General features: G+C 36.2%; 2 protein-coding genes across 2 annotated transcripts; one reads left to right on the forward strand and one right to left on the reverse strand.

The window, feature by feature from the left end:
- The first annotated feature begins 609 nt into the window (after positions 1 to 609).
- LOC131408185 (olfactory receptor 10S1) lies at positions 610 to 1,599 on the forward strand. The gene has a single exon (XM_058544727.1). It carries the CDS (start codon positions 631 to 633, stop codon positions 1,597 to 1,599), a length of 969 nt encoding a protein of 322 aa, XP_058400710.1. The 5' UTR covers positions 610 to 630.
- A 14,294-nt stretch (positions 1,600 to 15,893) lies between these two features.
- On the reverse strand, positions 15,894 to 16,835 carry LOC131407877 (olfactory receptor 8B3-like). The gene has a single exon (XM_058544477.1). It carries the CDS (start codon positions 16,824 to 16,826, stop codon positions 15,894 to 15,896), a length of 933 nt encoding a protein of 310 aa, XP_058400460.1. The 5' UTR covers positions 16,827 to 16,835.
- Positions 16,836 to 17,996: the final 1,161 nt, after the last annotated feature.

The raw sequence follows: 17,996 nt of genomic DNA on the forward strand, positions 1-17,996 counted from the left end.
AAATTTGTCCTGATAATTATTCAATCAGTTCTCTAAGGCTTCATTGTCATACACTTGAGAGTTGATTGTGGGTAGCTGAAATTCCAAAGAATTCCCTCTGGGTGAGGAACGGATGGAAACTCTGTGTTCCTGGCTGATGTAATAACACTCAAACTCTGGGCAAGTCTCCCCAAAAGATGGGATGCAACTCCCTGATGACACATGGGAATAAGAATTTGCTTACCCACATCTGCAGTATGGCAGAGTAAATCAGGAGAGCAGAGGCAACGTAATTCTGAAATATTTGCAAAAACTATATGCTCCATGACAGTAAGATGTATAATCCATATTTATATTGCCATTATTTAGGGAGTACATTTCTCCAAATAATTTTTACCATCATTTTTATACCTCAAAAAGATTGTAGATCCCTTATGGAAAGATTCATTTTGAAAGTGCAGCAAGAAAACATTAAAACAGGCCAAAAGAGTGAATTGAACCTGTGTATCTTTTTCTCATTTATGGGGCAAGACCAAGAAGGCACAGCCCAACAGCTAATGACATTTCAGGAAAGGAGAACAGCTACTTATTATGTCTGTTGATGTCAGTTATGTTGCAAAGGGGATAACTAACCACTCTGTGTGTGAGAAGATGGCCATGGAGACAGAAGACCCCAACCAGACTGTGCTGAGCCACTTCTTCCTGGAGGGTCTGATGTACACAGCTGAACATCCTAGCTTCTTCTTCCTCCTCTTCATCCTCATCTATAGTATCACCTTGACTGGGAATCTCCTCATTCTCGTAACTGTAGGCTCTGACCCTCACCTCTGCTCCCCTATGTACCACTTCCTGGGGCACCTCTCCTTTCTGGATGCATGTTTGTCTACAGTGACAGTGCCTAAGGTCATGGCAGGCCTCCTGACTGTGGATGAGAAGGTGATTTCCTTTGAGGGCTGTGCTGTACAACTTTACTGCTTCCACTTCCTGGCCAGCGCCGAGTGCTTCCTGTACACTGTCATGGCCTATGACCGCTACGTAGCCATCTGTCAACCCCTACGCTACCCAGTGGCCATGAACAGGCAGATGTGTGCAGGGCTGGCTGGGATCACTTGGGCCATAGGTGCTGTGCACTCTGCAATCCATACCTCCCTCACCTTCCGCCTGCTCTACTGTGGGCCTCACCACATTGCCTACTTCTTCTGTGACATCCCCCCTGTGCTGAAGCTGGCCTGTGCAGACACTACCATTAATGAGCTTGTCATGCTTGCCAACATTGGCATTGTGGCTGCAGGTTGCCTGATTCTCATCGTCATATCCTATGTCTTCATCGTGGCGGCGGTGTTGCGGATCCGCACAGCCGAGGGCAGGCAGCGTGCCTTCTCCACTTGTACCTCCCACCTCACGGTGGTGCTCCTGTACTACACGCCACCTGTCTGTATCTACCTGCAGCCTCGCTCCAGTGGGGCAGGAGCCGGGGCCCCTGCTGTCTTCTACGCAATAGTCACTCCCCTGCTCAACCCTTTCATTTACACTCTGCGGAACAAGGAGGTAAAGCGGGCTCTACGAAGACTTCTGTGCCAAGGCTCGCGAGAGTCTCCAGAAGGCAGCCCACCCCGCTAACCTGCGCTGTGACTCTCTTCATTTGCCCGCCAGGAAAGCCCCTATTTTAATATTAAAATGGAAAGGGAAAATCATTCAAGTGGAAATCGGAATAACTGAGTTTCAGCTCAACCGCAAACTTTTTTCCCTCTGTTTGGCCAAGTGATCTGTCCAAATGTCTCATTCACCAAGTCTTCATCAATAAAATAAAAGGACTGGATTAGGTGACGTCTAGAGAATCTCCAAGATCTAAGTTCTGTGGCTCAGAGGTATGTGAAATGCTATTCATATCCTCATTTATTTTAGTAAATGATTCTTTGTTTACTCTCTATGAAATAATTTTATTAAATATATAATACATATTATAGAATACTGATAAAAATATAATGTACAAACAATAAATGAAACTTTGCATCACCTAGCCTAAGAGAACAAACCACATTTTTAGGATGATAAAATACAACTATAAGGAGAAAAGTGACTTGCCCAGGTTCACTTGGAAAGTATCAGTATCTTTATTCTCCCACCCAAGATGGTATATAGCTAAGTGGTAGAAATAATGTGGATTTTGAAGTCAGTTGGACATACCAGTATTTTAATTCTGATTCCACCAGTCACTAGATGTAGAATCTTGTGCAAATTTTATAATGCTTTGTGTTTCAGTGTCCTCTTTTAATAGTAAGGTTAAAAATAACTACTTCACAGGGTTTTATGAGGGCAAAATGATATAATTATGTCAGGTGCCTGGTGCAAAATAGATGTTCCCATTTCTTATCAAGCAGGCTAAAGAAGTCAAAAAGAAATTATTATACAAGCCAAGATTCAAACTGCCTCTGAAGAATTGGCAGGGTTTTGATATTTTCGTTGAACACAGAGAAAGCAACTACCAAAAAAAAAAAAGGCATTTCTGGACTGCCAGGTGACAAAAGATAACTCAATGTTCTAGTTAAAGCAACTTGCCATATAAGTGGGGGAAGTTGCACTGTGTTCAAAAATGTGAGTGAATGACCCTAAGCTACTCTATGGACTGAAAAGGGTCTTGAAGGCCAGACTAAAGAGTTTAGATTATGCACTAGGCATTGCATCTCTTTATTTCTCCTCTTCTTCATCTATAGGAAGAAGCAGCAGCCACGTTCTTTAAGTGCTAGATCATGGGATAAATGAGAAGAGAAAGAGGAAAAAAGGGACAAGTGGTAGGATGACCAATTAACAGATTATTATAATATCCTAGACATGAGAGAAAACATTGTTTAACTTGAGAGAGAATATTGGAGGTGGAGAGGAATTATGTTAGAGGTGTTTTAAAGGGAAAAAATGAAAGAGAAAAAGGGAAAAATTTGAGAGACTGTTAGAATTTTAATAGTCACCGTAATCATTTTTGATGTACCTATATGCAAGACACTGTGACAGTTACTTTATCTATATTATTCCTCTTTAGAACTATATTTTAAGACGATGTTATTATTTACATTATACAGATAAGGGAACTGAGACTGAGGGAGGTGAAGTAACTTTTCCAAGGTCATGTAACCAGTAACAGTTGAAGCCAGGATTTCAACTCAAAGCTGTATGGCTTCAGAAACCACACATTTCGATTATACCATAATACCTTAGAGAGAATCAAATCTAGCACCCACTGTTTATGAACTCCCAATTACGTTAGAGGTCTTAAAGTCATTTTAGGTCTTTAACCAAAGGCAATTCTCTTTGAGATAAGGATTCCCTGACCTTTAAATAGTACATAGACCTCTATAAATGCAGGTCTGAAGCTAGCATTCCTGGAAGGGAAAAATACATCGAAAAAAGAGAAGGAAATGCAGTGAAGGTGCAGCATTCATCCAAAATTCAGAGATAATCTCTCTTGTTCTAGTATCTCAGAGTTATTGATATATATGTAGGAAGGCCAGAAGTAACCCAGGCACACTGATTATTGCTTCAGCATAGGCTTTGGCCAGGGTAGACTATATGGAGAACCAAATATAGAATGACAGGTAGTGCTAAAACAGGCTACGGTCCTGTCCTAAAGCATTCCTCTGTCTTGTCAAATGGCTGCTTTCTTGACATGATGGGATAAATTATGCAAGAAGACTGTGGCCATGCAATTCCAGTCTTATATTATTCCCTTCTTCTCAACTTTGGCCTTAAAACTTTTATATCTGTCTACCCAGTAAGAATTCTTTACTGTCTCAAGCTCTGCTCCTTCATCTTCATATCTGACTCTGACAGCATGGATTCCTCATCTCATTAGTTTTTTATAGGCCCTCATAAAGGCACTAAAGATATCCTACCTTATATTGTTATTGAATGTTTCATGTGCATAGCTAGATTATAAGAACTTTAAGAGCAGAGACCCCTTATACCTCTTATGTTCTAAACAAAGGTTAATGCAGTAATATATTTGTTAAACCTAGTATTCAAGATCTGGAGATAAGACACACATTCTTCACAATAAAATTATCAAGAAGAAAATTTTATCCAGTAGGGGAAGAAGACAAGTTGTTAATCCCAATTGTTTTCCCCTTTTAGATGTTTCTGTCTTTGGGTTTGATTTTTAAATTTAGGAGATTCGGTGTAGTTACACTATCACTTGAAATTTAAAGGGAAAGAGACTATAAAATTAATTAGTAATAATTAAAATGAAAAAAAATACTTGACAAAAAGGGGACAACTACATTAGACTATCATTTTCCCAGCCTCCCTACAATGCAAATATGACACAAACTGATATTTTCTTTGTGATGAATATGTCAAATAAATAGAGAGGAAACAAAAGCATTATTTGGACAAGATAATTTGTAGGGAAGGACATGCTACAAGAGTGACTAACTAAGCATTCTTACTATTGGTCATCCTATGGCATGCGGCTTCTGAGGGAGGGGTTCACCAGTACTCCTGAAGGTAGAGTATACAAAGGAAACTATGATGCATGTAATCAGGTGGACTAAATATCCTCATAGAATGAACAACTTCCACAGTAGCAATGGTATTTGAATAATGAATATGCAGGTGATTTATGATTTCAGGCTATTGTTTAAATAATGTGAAGATCTGTAAAACATATAGTTGTGTCCCCCATCACGGGAGATGCTAGAATTTAATGTAATAGCATTCTTTAAAAAGATTCTGTTACTTGAAGTTTTTATTGGCAAGTTTATATCCACTTCTTATTTTAATTATTACTGACAATTTTGCTATGTAAATGAGGAAAAATGTCTGAAAACATTAAAACCCAGAGAGCATGGGAAATGGGAACAGCATTTCCCCAGGGTGTTTGCCAAAATCAGTGGCAATTGTTCAACACTGCATCTGCCTGAAGTGGTGGTAAGAGTTGGAGCAAACAAGAAGCTGGCCAAAATATTAAAAGGAAAGGTTGTGGCATGAGAAGTACATACAGTGCTTTGAAAATCTCTGATATATTCCTGAGAATCTAGAAGGCCACACACATATGAAGGGTTGTGTGCATGCCCAAGAAAGACCTGAGAAAGCCCTAATTTCTCACTCCGGCTGACCTTGAGGTTACATGCACATAGGAAGTGAAAGCTAGAAGAGTTTTAAACTGCCTGCTGGGACACTGAAAACATACCCAACACAAACACAGCTCCTTATGAAAACTTGGAGACTTTGTGGTTCAAGGTATTTAAGGCCATCTCTGTCCAGTCACTAGCTAACTAATTTAAAGTTTCACATGTACGTTTATGATCCATTTTAAGTTAAGTTTTGTATATCATGCATGGTATAAATCAAACTTTCACTTTTTATGTCTTTTGTATAGGAATATCTAATTGTTTCAGAACATTTGTTGCAAAGACCATCCTTTCTCTATTGAATTACCTTTGCACATTTGCAAAAATTAATTGACCATTTATGCATGGATTTATTTCTGTGCATTATATTTTATTATTTCTTAATGCCAATATCACATTGTCTTGATTATTGCAGCTCTATAAGTCTTAAAGTCAGGTGTAAGTACTCCATCTTTATCTTTCCTATTTAAAGTTATTTAGGGTATTCTAAGTACTCTGCATTTCCATATGAATTCTAAAACCATCCTGTCAATTTATACAATAATGTCTACTGGGATTTTGATTGGGATTGTGTTGAATGCATAGATTAATATGGAAAGAACTGACAACTTGACAAGATGAGTCTTCTAATTCCAAATACAGTATATATCTTGGTTTATTGGGTTTTCTTTAATTTGTCTCAGTAAAGTTATGTAGATTTTAGTGTGCAGACCTTGAACATATTTTGTCAAATTTATCTCCAAATATTTTATATTTTTGAAGTTATATAAATAATATTTTATTGCAATCTGTGATTATTTGTTGCTAGTATATAGAAATGAATTTTGTATACTGACTTTGTATAATAAAAATTTAAGTTCATTTATTTGTTCTAGTAGCTTTTGTATATACTATATGATTTTCTGTGTGGACAATGACCATCTGCAAATAAAGACAGTTTTACTATTTCCTTTCCTGTCTTGATGTCTTTTGTTTCCCTTTATTGCCTTATTGCACTGGCTAAAACCTCCAGTAAAATGTTATATATAAGTGGTGCAAGCTAACATCTTTGCCTTATTCTTGATCTTAGGGGAAAGCATTTAGGCTTTCATGACAGTACGATGTTAGCTGTGGGATTTTTATAGATGTCCTTTATCAGGTTGAGGAAATTTCCTTCTGTTCCTAGTTTGAAAGTTTTAATCAGGAGTGGATGTTGGATATTGTTCAAGCCTTTTGTTGTGTCTACTGAGATGATCATATTTTTTTTTTGAGTCTCTTAAAATGGTAAATTATAATATTTCATTTTCAATGTTAAATCAATCTTCATTCCTGGAACACATACCAAAAGGTCATTATGTATTATCCTTTTAGAGATTGTTAGATCTGATATGCTAAAACTTTTTCAGGGTTTTGGAATATACGTTCTTGAGGGATATTGGTTTGTAGATTTCAATTATTAAAATATTTTTTGTCTACTTTTGATATGAGAATAATACTGGTCTCAAAAACTGAGCTGGTAAGTATTCTAAACTCTTCAATTTTCTAGAATTGGCATCATTTCTTCTCTTAAATATTTGATAAAAATCACTATTGTGATTGCTGTTATACACTTTACTTCTACTTCTACATCTGTTATAAACTCCAAAATACATTATTATTATTTTTTGGTCTGAATAGGTCACTGTTTTCAAAAGATAAAATAGTACAAAAATGGCTTTATGTTTGCCCATCTAGTTACCATTTCTGGTACCCTTTATTCTTTTGGTAGATCCGGATTTCCATATAGTATTATTTTCCAAAGTCTTGAAGGACTTCCTGTAACACTTGTACTGAAAGTCTGCTGCTGATGATTTTTTTTTAACTTTTTTATGCCTGAAAAAGTTCTAGTTTTAAATTCTTTTTTTTTTAATTTTTTGATAAATGTAGATTCATATGCAGCTGTAGGAAATAAGACAAAGAGATACTGCTATGGACTGAATTTTTGTGTATCGCCAAATCGATATATTGAGACCCTAACCACCAGTGTGATAGTGGTTAAGTTTGCACGCTCCACTTCGGAGGCCCAGGGTTGCCAGTTCGGATCCTGGACACGGACCTACGTACCACTCATCAAGCCATGCTGAGGTGGCATCCCACATACAGCAACTAGAAGGATGTACAGCTATGCCATACAACTATCTACTGGGGCTTTGGGGAGAGAAACGGGGAAAAAAGGAGGAAGATTGGCAACAGATGTTAGCTCAGGGCCACTCTTCCTCAAAAAAAAAAAAAAAGAGTTCTCAATGGCCAAAACTGGAACAATTTGAGCAAAAAAATAAATGAAGTAGCATTGGATTATAATGTAAAATATAAAATAAATTCCATGCGTCCATAATGATATAAATAAATGACTGAATAAATAAATAAGGAAAATGGACAAATCCCGCTTGCAGAAGCCCAAAGAAAACAGAAGAGAAGAAATAAAGATAAGAGCAAAAATCAATAAAACTAACAACAGAAAGACAACGAAACATAGATCTAGCTATTTGAAAAGATCAATAAAATTGACAAACTGCTAGCAATAATGACAAAGGGAAAAGAGAGTTGACACGAATTACCAACATTGGGGGAAAAAACAGAGAATATCACTACAAACATCAAAACAATAAGAATACACTAAGAAAAAATTTCACACATAAACTTAACAACTTAGATGAAATGAATCAGTGCCTTAAAAAACACAAACTACCACAACTCACCCAAATGAAATAGAAAAGTTGAATTGTCGTATAAATATTAAGGAAATTAAATTTATAACTTAAAAAGGCCCCAAAAAGAAATCTCCAGGTATGGAAGCTCTCCCTGAGGAACTCTACCAAACATTTAAAAATTAACACCAATTCTGTATAATCTCTTCCAGGAAACACAAGTAAAGAGAACAATTTCCAATTCATTTTATGTTGTCAGTATTACTCTGACGCAAAAATCAGGCAAAGACAGTACAAAAAGAAAATTACATATTAATATCCCTCTTGAGAAATCCTTAACAGCATATTAGCAGAAAAAATTCAGCAATATATAAACAGAATTATTCACTACAACCAAGTGGGGTTTATTCCAAGGATGCAAGGATGGTTCTATATTGGAAAAATCAAGAAATGTAATCCACCACATGAACAAGCTAAAGAAGAAAAAACACATAATCATATCAGTTGAGACAAAACAAAAACAAACATTTGACTAAATTCAACAACAATTCATGATTAAAAAGAAAAAAAAAACTCTCAGAAACTAGGAGTAGATGAAAGCTTCCTTAACTTGAAAAAGAACACCTACAAAAAATCTTCAGCTAACATTACACTTGATGGTGAAAGACTGAGTGCTTTCCCCCTATGATTGGAAATAAGACACAGATGTCCACTATCATCACTTTTATTCAGCACTGTACAGAAGGTATAGGTTGGTGCAATAAGGCAAGAAAAGGAAATGAATGGATACAGATCAGAAAAAAAGAAATAACAGTGTCCCTTATTGCAGATAACATAATTTTCTACATAGAAAATCCCAAGGAATCTATTTAAAAACTCCTAGAACACATAGATGAGTTTAATAAGGTCACAGGGTCAAAATCAATTATAATTCTACATATTACCAATCAACACACAAACACTGAAATTAAAGTGATATCATTTAGAATTGCTAAAAAATTAAACACTTAGATGTAAACCTAACAAAGCATGTGCAGGGTTTGTATGCTGAAAACTACACAATGCTGATGAAAGAAATACAAGAAAATAAATAGAGAGACCTATCATGTTTGTGGATTGGAAGACTCAACATAGTAAAGCCATTAATTCCTCCAAATTAATATATAGGCTAAAAGCAATTCCCATCAAAATCTTAACAACATTCTTTGTAGATATAAACAAGTTTGTTCCACACTTTATATAGAAAAGCAATGAAACTAGAATAGCAAAAAATTTTGAAAAGTGAGAATAAAATAGAAAACTATCACTCTAGTTGTTTTAAAAACTTATATAGCTGCAGCTGCAGTAATCAAGACTGTGTGGTATTGGTGAAGGGATAGACACATTGCTCAATGAAAGACAATAAAGAACTCTAAAATAGACCCACACAAATAGACCCAAACGAGTTTTGGAAAAGTACAAAAGCTGTTCAACAGAGGAAAGACAACCTTTCCAACAAATGGTGCTGGAGAAATTGGACATCCATAGCCAAAAAAAATAACCTCAAGCTGAGTCTTACATCTTATTAAAAAATTGACTCAAAATGGATCACAGACATAGATTAAAGCACAACCTATAAAACTTTTAGAAAAAAATATGGGAGAAAAGTCATTAGGATATAGGGCTAGGCTAAGAGTTCTTAAGCTTGACACCAAAAGCGTGATCCATAAAAGGAAAAAGTGATAAATTGAACTTCATTGGAATTAAAAACCTCAGCTCTATGAAAACTCTGTTAAAGGATGAAAAGACAAACTACAGACAATATTTGTAATCAACGTATCCAACAAAGGGCTTCCTGGAATGTATCTAGAATGTATTAAAAAAAAGAGAGAGAAAAAAACTCTTGGGCCCACCCAGTGGCATAGCAGTTAAGTGAGCGCGCTGCAGCGGCCCAAGGTTCACCAGTTCGGATCCTGGAGGTGCACCGACGCACTGCTTGTCAAGCAATGCTGTGGCGGCCTCCCATATGAAGTAGAGGAAGATGGGCACGGATGTTAGCCCAGGGCAAATCTTCCTCAGCAAGAAAGAGGAGGATTGGCATCAGATGTTAGCTCAGGGCTGGTCTTCCAGACAAAAAAAATAAATAAATAACTCTCAAAACTCAATGATTTAAAAAAAATCGTTCTGTTATAAAATGGACAAAAGATATGAAGATACAGGTCATTGAAGAGTATATATACCTGGCAAATAAGCACATGAAAATATGTTCAATATCATCAGGAATTAGGGTAATAAAAATTAAAACCACAATGAGATATCATTTCACATTTGTCAGAATGGCTAAAATAAAATATAGTGACAATACTAAATGACAGCATAGATGTGGAGAAACTGGATCACTCGTATATACTGGAGGGAATGTAAAATGATGCCATAGCCAGTCTGGAAAGCATTTTCGCAGTTTGTCTCTCTCTTTTTCATTTTTTCTCAATCCAAATTCATTTTCTTTTTTTTTTTTTTTTGAGATATAATTGACATTGTGAAAGTTTAAGGTGTACAATGTGTTAATTTGATATATTTATATATTACAATATGATTACCACCATAGCATTAGCTAACACTTCTACCTTGTCACATAATTATTATTTTTGTTTGGGTTTGGTGAGAACAATTAAAATCTAGTCTCTTAACAACTTTGAAGTTTATAATACCGTATTGCTGACTATAATCACTACGCTGTGCATTAGATCTCCAGATTTATTTATCTACTAGTTGCAATTTTGTACCCTTAAACAACATCTCCCCACTTCCTCCACCCCCAGCCTCTGGTAACCACAATTCTATTCTGTTTTTATGAGTTTGGCTTCTTTAGATTCCACATATAAGTGATATCATATGGTATTTGTCTTTTGCTGTCTGATATCTCATTTAGCATAATGTCTTCAGAGTCCATCGATGTTATCCAAAAAGGCAGAATTGTCCTCTTTCTTAAAACACTAAACATGCAGCTGCCGCTCAACCCAGCAATTACAGTCCTGGGCATTTATCCCAGAAAAATGAAGACTTATACTCACACAAAAATCTAGACACAAATGTTAGAGCAGTTTTATCCATAACAGCCAAGAACTGGAAATAACTGTTTTCCTCCCAAGTGTGAATGGTTAAACAAACTACTGTACTTCCAAATCATGGTATACTATTCATCAATAAAAAGGAACAAACTATTGACCCATACAACAATTTGGATGAATATTCATAGAATTATATGGAGTGACCAAAAAATGTCAAAATGTTGTACACTGTATGATTCCATTTATAGAACATTATTGAAATGACAAAATTGTAGAAATGGTGAACAAATTAGTGGTTGCTAGGAGTGAAGGAGGAGGTGGATTTGAGAGACAAATGAATTTGGCTATAAAAGGATAACGTTAAAATTTTGGTTGTGATATTGACTACTATTTTGCAAGATGTTCCCATGGGGAGTAAACTGGGTAGAAGGTACACAGGGTGTCTCTTTATTACTTTTTACAGTTGCATACAGTTGAATCTATAATTATATCAAAATAAAAACTTTAATCAAAAAAAAGGCTCAGCAAAAAATAAAGGGCTACATAACTTTAGCAATGTACCGATATCATAGTTAAAACAGTTGATTAAATATGTTAACCTAATAAACTTTAGCTGGTGTCACTAACATTTTGAATATACATCTGATAGATCTAAGTTTCTCTTTAAAAACAAATTAAATTTTAATTTTTTAAAAAAAGAAACAAAGAGAAATTTTAACAATTAAAATTTACAATAAATGAAACAACAAATTCACAGAATGGACTTCAGAGTAGATTGGAGACAATAGAGGAAAGAAACAGTTAACTGAAAGGTGAATCAAGAAAAATTATATAATGTGGATAACAGATAAAAAATAGACTAGACAAGGCCAGCCTGGTGGCATAGTGGTTAGGTCCGTGCACTCCACTTCAGCAGCCCAAAGTATGCAGGTTTAGATCCCAGGTGCTGACCGACGTACTGTTTGTCAAGCCATGCTGTGGGTGGTGTCCTACGTACAAAATAGAGGAAGATGGGCATGGATGTTGGCCCAGGGCCAATCTTCCGCAGCAAAAAGAGGAGGATTGGCATCGGATGTTAGCTCAGGGCTAGTCTTCTTCACACGCACACAAAATAATAGACTAGACAAAGGTAAATAGAGCCTCAGAAACCTATGGAACAATAACACAACACATAATATTTATATCTCTGAAGTCACAGAAGGCAAAGAGGAGGCGCATAAATATGAAAACAATATTCAATATTGAATATTCAACAATATTCAAATATTCATAATATTCATAGTGGCTGAAAATTTCTCAAATTCAATGCAAGACATAAACCTACAGATTCAAGAGTTGTGCAAACATCAAATAGAATAAACTCAAAGAAACCCATGCTGTGACTTATCATAGTCAAACATTTGAAAACTGAAAACCAAACAGAACATAATTTTCCATGAAGGTAGAGAGAAGAGACAAATAACCTAGAGAGATACAACAATTAGGATGACAGCAGATTCCTCATCTAAAATAATGAAAAAAAGAAAGGGGTTCAAAATTTTTAAAACATTGAAAAGAAAGAATTACCAATTTTGAATTCTATATCCACTGGCAATATTATTCATGAATAAAGGGGAAAGTACATTCCTCCATGAAGGAAGTCTAAGATAATTTGTCGTCAACATACCGACCCTTAAAGAATGGCTAAAAGAAGTATACCAAAGAGAAAGGAAATGATAACAGAAGGAGGCTTGGAACTCCAGGAAGGAAGAACTATGGAATGTGTAAAAATAGAGATAAATGTAACAGACTACCATATGATTTTTAAAAATTATTTTTCATGTTTTAAGCAAAAGAAATAACACCATCTGATGTGGCACTCAAGGTATGTAGAAAAAAATACTTAAGACAATTTTTTAAAAATGGAAAAGGATAGAGGGAAGTAAATAGAAGCAAATTTCCTACATTTTACTCCAAGTCATAAAATGTCAATACCAGTAGACTATGTAAGTTGCATATGTATACTATGATATCTAAAGTAACCGCTGAAAAATTATACAGAGAGGTACTTCAAATTGCTATAGATAATCAAAATTGAATTCTGAGAAAGAACAACTAAACTATAGAAAGGCAAGTAAAGGGGAAACAGAGGAACAAGAAACAGTGGGAACAAATAGAAAACAAATAATACAATGTTAGAGTAAGCTCTCAGACAACAGTAGATCAATAATGGTCTAAACAAACTAAACTAAGAGGCCAATTAAAACACAAAGATTACCAAAGTGCATTTAAAAATGACCGAACTATATGCTGTCTACAAGAAACTTGCTTCAAATATAACAATATAGGTAGGCTAAAAGTATAAGAATGGAAAATAATAAACCATACAAACATAATAAGTTGTAAGAGTTGTTTATATTTTTTAATACAAGTCCATTACTAGACATATATTTTTAAAATCTATTTTCTTCATTTGTGACTTTTTATTTTCTTAATTGTGTCTTAAAATTTAATTGTAATTAAATTGTCTTACAATCTTGATTATGTCTTACAATATTGAGGAAAGAAATAATAAAATCAGAAAGTAGACACAATATGTAAACAAATATTTTACCAAAGAAGATATACAAATGGCTAATAAGCATGAAAAGATACCAGGATCATTATTCATTAAGGAAGTGCAAACTAAAACCAAAATGAGATACCACTGCACACTCACTAGAATGGCCATGATTAAAAAGACAGACAATACTAAGTTTTGGCAAGGATGTGGAGAAACTGGTGAGAATATAAAATAGTAGAGCCTCTTTTGAAAACAGTTTGGCAGTTTCATAAAAAGTCAAACTTTCCATTTCACCCAGAAATTCCACTCTTCACACTTTCATTTAACTCACTCTACTCAGAAGCACAAGGGCATTCATCAGTGCCCCACAGTGCCAGATCCACATATCTTCCCTACTCCCCACCACTACCTCTGCATCTAGATATCTTTTTTGATTTATCTTGAGTCTGAAATACTTTTCAACAAAGGGTGCTGGAATAATTAGATATCTATATGCAAAAAAAAAATTACTTATATCAACAGCCCATATCATATAGGAAAATTAATTCAAAATAGATCATAAACTTAAATGCCATAAAACTTAGAGAAGAAAACATAAGAGAAAAATTGTTGGGACTTTGGGATTAGCAAAAGATCTCTTGAATATGACACCAAAAGCTCAATCCATAATAAAAAATAATTGAGACATTAGAATTCATCAAAATTAAGATTTTCTGTTCTTTGAAAGACTCTATTAAGAGAATGAAACGAGAGAACAGGAGAAAATATTGTAAATGATATATCTGACTTAATTTGTATTCAGAATACATAAAGAAATCTCAAAACTAAGAATAAGAAAAACAACCTTATGCGCCCTATGAGAGCACAGACATTGTCTTATTCACCGCTGTAACTATAATGTTTAAGAACAGAGCGTGGTACAGGATAGACTCTCAGTTTCTATTTGCTGATTAAATAACTACATCATTAGTGCCATTAAACCTCTGAGATAAAAGGGAGAGTGAAAATAATGAAGGGAAAATGCTAACTGCTAATGGAATTAGAGATTTTTAGCTATTTGAGAAAAGGACCAATTCTTCTACTAATAGTTGGTAAATATTTCTAGTAAAATTAGTACAGCATGTTGTATTACCCACATTTCCTGCGCTGAAGTCCCAAGAGGTAAAACCCAAGGTGGGTTCCCTTTATTCCTTACTGCTCTAAATGGTTATCTCACCTTCTTGTCCCTAGGAACAGGGATCAGAAGGAAATCTCCCTTTACCATACTCCTTAATGACTAACGTTAGAAGAAACCAGAGTGGGAAGAACATCTCCCTATACTTATCTCCTTTTGGGAAATGAATTTCCCTGAACAAAATGCCCTACAACATTCAAATAGACCACTTTCATTTCCAAAAACTCAATAGCCTTTCAATAGAGGTTTATTACAGGTTTCCCGGCCATCTGAGAGTTTGCCTTAGGCCACTTCACTTTTAAGAAAGATTTACATTAGTTTCTGTTTTCACTAACTGAAAGAAATCCAAAGGAAATTTTCACTTTTACAAAAAAAGGCAAAAAGTGAAAATAGCGTTCAGCATTACAGAGGCTAAGCACTCAAGCAAACTGTCTTATTTCGAGCCTTCTGCATCCACCACAGAAGACGAAGACCTCAACCACCAACATCCAGGCAGGCGGACATAGAAGAGGGTGTAGATGTTAGTGACCTACCTGCTCTGATGGATTCAGACCATGATGAGATGTTAACAGATGACCCTCTTCCTCTGTCTCCTACACCCCATTCTCCTGTACAGCCCACCACCCCAACCTCTGACAACTCAGCCTAACACACCGTGGTCACCACCACCACCTCTCAGCTTTCCAATGTGCTTGCTGTCTTCCAGATTCTGGTACGTGAAAGTACACTGGACCTACATTATTTCTACTTTATACAGGCTGTGTATTTATCATATCATTACCATTTTTACTATATGTTAGTGTTATTTTAGATTTTATGTGTTATTTTGTACGATTTGGTAGGTTATTTTTTGGGTATGGGAATGCTAAAAAAATTTTCCCATATAAATTAATTGTAATCAGCTTAGGAAAGCTTTCATAGGAATGCTCTACTTTAAGATGGTGGGGGAAACCTATAAATGAATGACTAAATGGCTGAATCTAAAGTCCACCAAATTCTGTATCTCCATGACAAAGCTTCACAGGAATTCCAAAATGCCTCAATCAAAAATCTCACAACCTTACCATTTCTGGATTTATCACCATTCAACTTCATCTACTTAAAATGTTATACTCTCTGAGAATAAACCTAAGAATGACAGAATGAACTATTTTCCTTACTTTCTATGAAAGGATAAGGCACTGATCCTCCTCTTCCTTAGAGTGTCTTTTCTTGTGAAGTGATTTATGTAATAAACTTAATTTTCCTTATTATTTAATCATCTGCATTTCTATTTTGATTTATTTATGTTCTCTCCATATCTTTATACATTGTGTGCCCTTACTAAGATTTGGCATTGATAACTAACACCAATTCTATTTAGGAAAACACTCTTTTCTTCAAAGTCTTACTCAGTGCAATTTGGACAGCTTTGTTCCTCAAACTATAGATGAAAGGATTCATCATTGGCCCCACAATGGTATAAAAAACTGTGGATACTTTATCTTGATCCAGAAACCCAGCAGGAAAAGGCTTAAGATACATGAATGCTGATGATCCAAAGAAAAGAGAAACAGTCATTATGTGGGAGCTGCAGGTACTGAAAGCTTTGGACCTGCCCTCTGTAGAACGGATGTGGAGGATGTTGGAGACGATCAAGGTGTAAGAAATGAAGATGGTGAGACTGGGCACTATTACATTGATGCCCACCACAATGAAAACAACCAGCTCATTGATATAGGTGCTTGTGCAGGAGAGCTGGAGAAGAGGAGGTATGTCACACATGTAATGATTGACGATGTTGCCATCACAGAAGGTGAGTTTCAGCATGCATACAGTGTGGGTCACGGCACCCACAAACCCCATCATATATGCACCCAACATCAGCATGAGGCAGACCTGATGGAACATGGTAACCTTGTAAAGCAGGGGTTTACAGATGGCCACATATCGGTCATAGGCCATTGATGTCAAAATATAGCACTCATCAATAACAAAGAATGAGAAGAAATAGAGCTGAGCCATGCACTCTACATAAGAGATGATGTTCTGTTTTACAAAACTCATCAGCATTTTAGGGGTTATGACAGAGGAGTAGCAGAGATCAATGAAGGAAAGTTTAAAGAGAAAGTAGTACATGGGAGTGTGCAGGTGAGAGTTCACACCAATCAGAATAAGCAAGCCAATGTTCCCCACCACGGTGACCACATAGATTCCTAAGAAAACGAAAAAGAGAGGCAGCTGGAGTTCTGGTTGTTGTGTTAAACCCAGCAGGATAAACTCAGTCACTGAAGAGTCATTTCCTGAAGCCATTCTTCCCTAGGATATATCTGTGGGAACAGAACAAAAGGAACATTAAAATGAATACTCAGCTCTCTCCACCCAATTCCACTATAATGAGATTGAGACCTACAGTTGTTAGAATGAACTCAAGCCTACCCTTCTATGTGTCTTTGTTTTCTCCATTGTATAAAGGCTGAGAAAATTTTTAACGATGTATATCAAAAACACTAATGGGGGCTAGCCCAGTGGCATAGCAGTTAAGTTCGCATGCTCCGCTTCGGCCGCCCGGGGTTCATGGGTTCAGATGCCAGGCATAGACCTACACTGCTCATCAAGCCATGCTGTGGTGGCGTGCCACGTGCAAAATAGAGGAAGACTGGCACAGATGTTAGCTCAGGGGCAATCTTCCTCAAGTAAAAAGAGGAAGATTGGCAACAGATGTTGGCTCAGGGCCAATCTTCCTCAGTAAAAGAAAACAAAAACACTAATGGGCAAATTCTCTAGGAATAAAATTCAGAAACTTTGTGACCAATCATGACTCTACAGCATCTCTGCTCCACTTCTGCTTTGACAGTCCACCAGGCCCACCTAAAGATCAATGGTCATCTCAGCAGAGAGGAGATATGGCATTTCAAGGAGTCCTTGGCTTCATTGATGAGGTATGGAAGAAGAATAACAACAGGACAGGTAAAATTCAACACTCACCCTTCTGCATTGGGACTGCAATGTTGGGCCTTGCTAACTCTTGTCCTCTGTTCTCAATGAGGGGCAAGTGGCTCTGATGAATTTTAGAGGTGAACAGCCCAGAACAGAGATTCTTATTATTATTATTGAATTTTGGACTGAGGGAAACAGAGCACAGGCCTCCGTACCCCAGGGTCTGAGTAACAGATCGTGATTTCTGACAGTGGCTTTGCCAAGAGCGTCCTCTCCAGACTAGGGAGCAGTAAATAGCATTTGCTGGTGCCAAAAGAGCACCTGCTAATGTGACCTAAGGGATTTCTATCAGTTGGGAAATCCTAGGGATCTGATTAAAAATTGGAGGACTATATTTCCCCAGTGTTTTCCCCAGAGATCAGGCTTTGGAGAAAAAAAGAAATTACCTAATCTGTATTTATTGCCTAGTTCATTATAATAACACTGATTTATCAAAAGTATACCATTTTACATACATCTTTGCTTGTTGCCAAATGGGCTACA

The sequence above is a fragment of the Diceros bicornis genome, chromosome 7 (genome assembly GCF_020826845.1).
Source record: "Diceros bicornis minor isolate mBicDic1 chromosome 7, mDicBic1.mat.cur, whole genome shotgun sequence".
In the NCBI taxonomy this organism is placed as follows: Eukaryota; Metazoa; Chordata; class Mammalia; order Perissodactyla; family Rhinocerotidae; genus Diceros; species Diceros bicornis.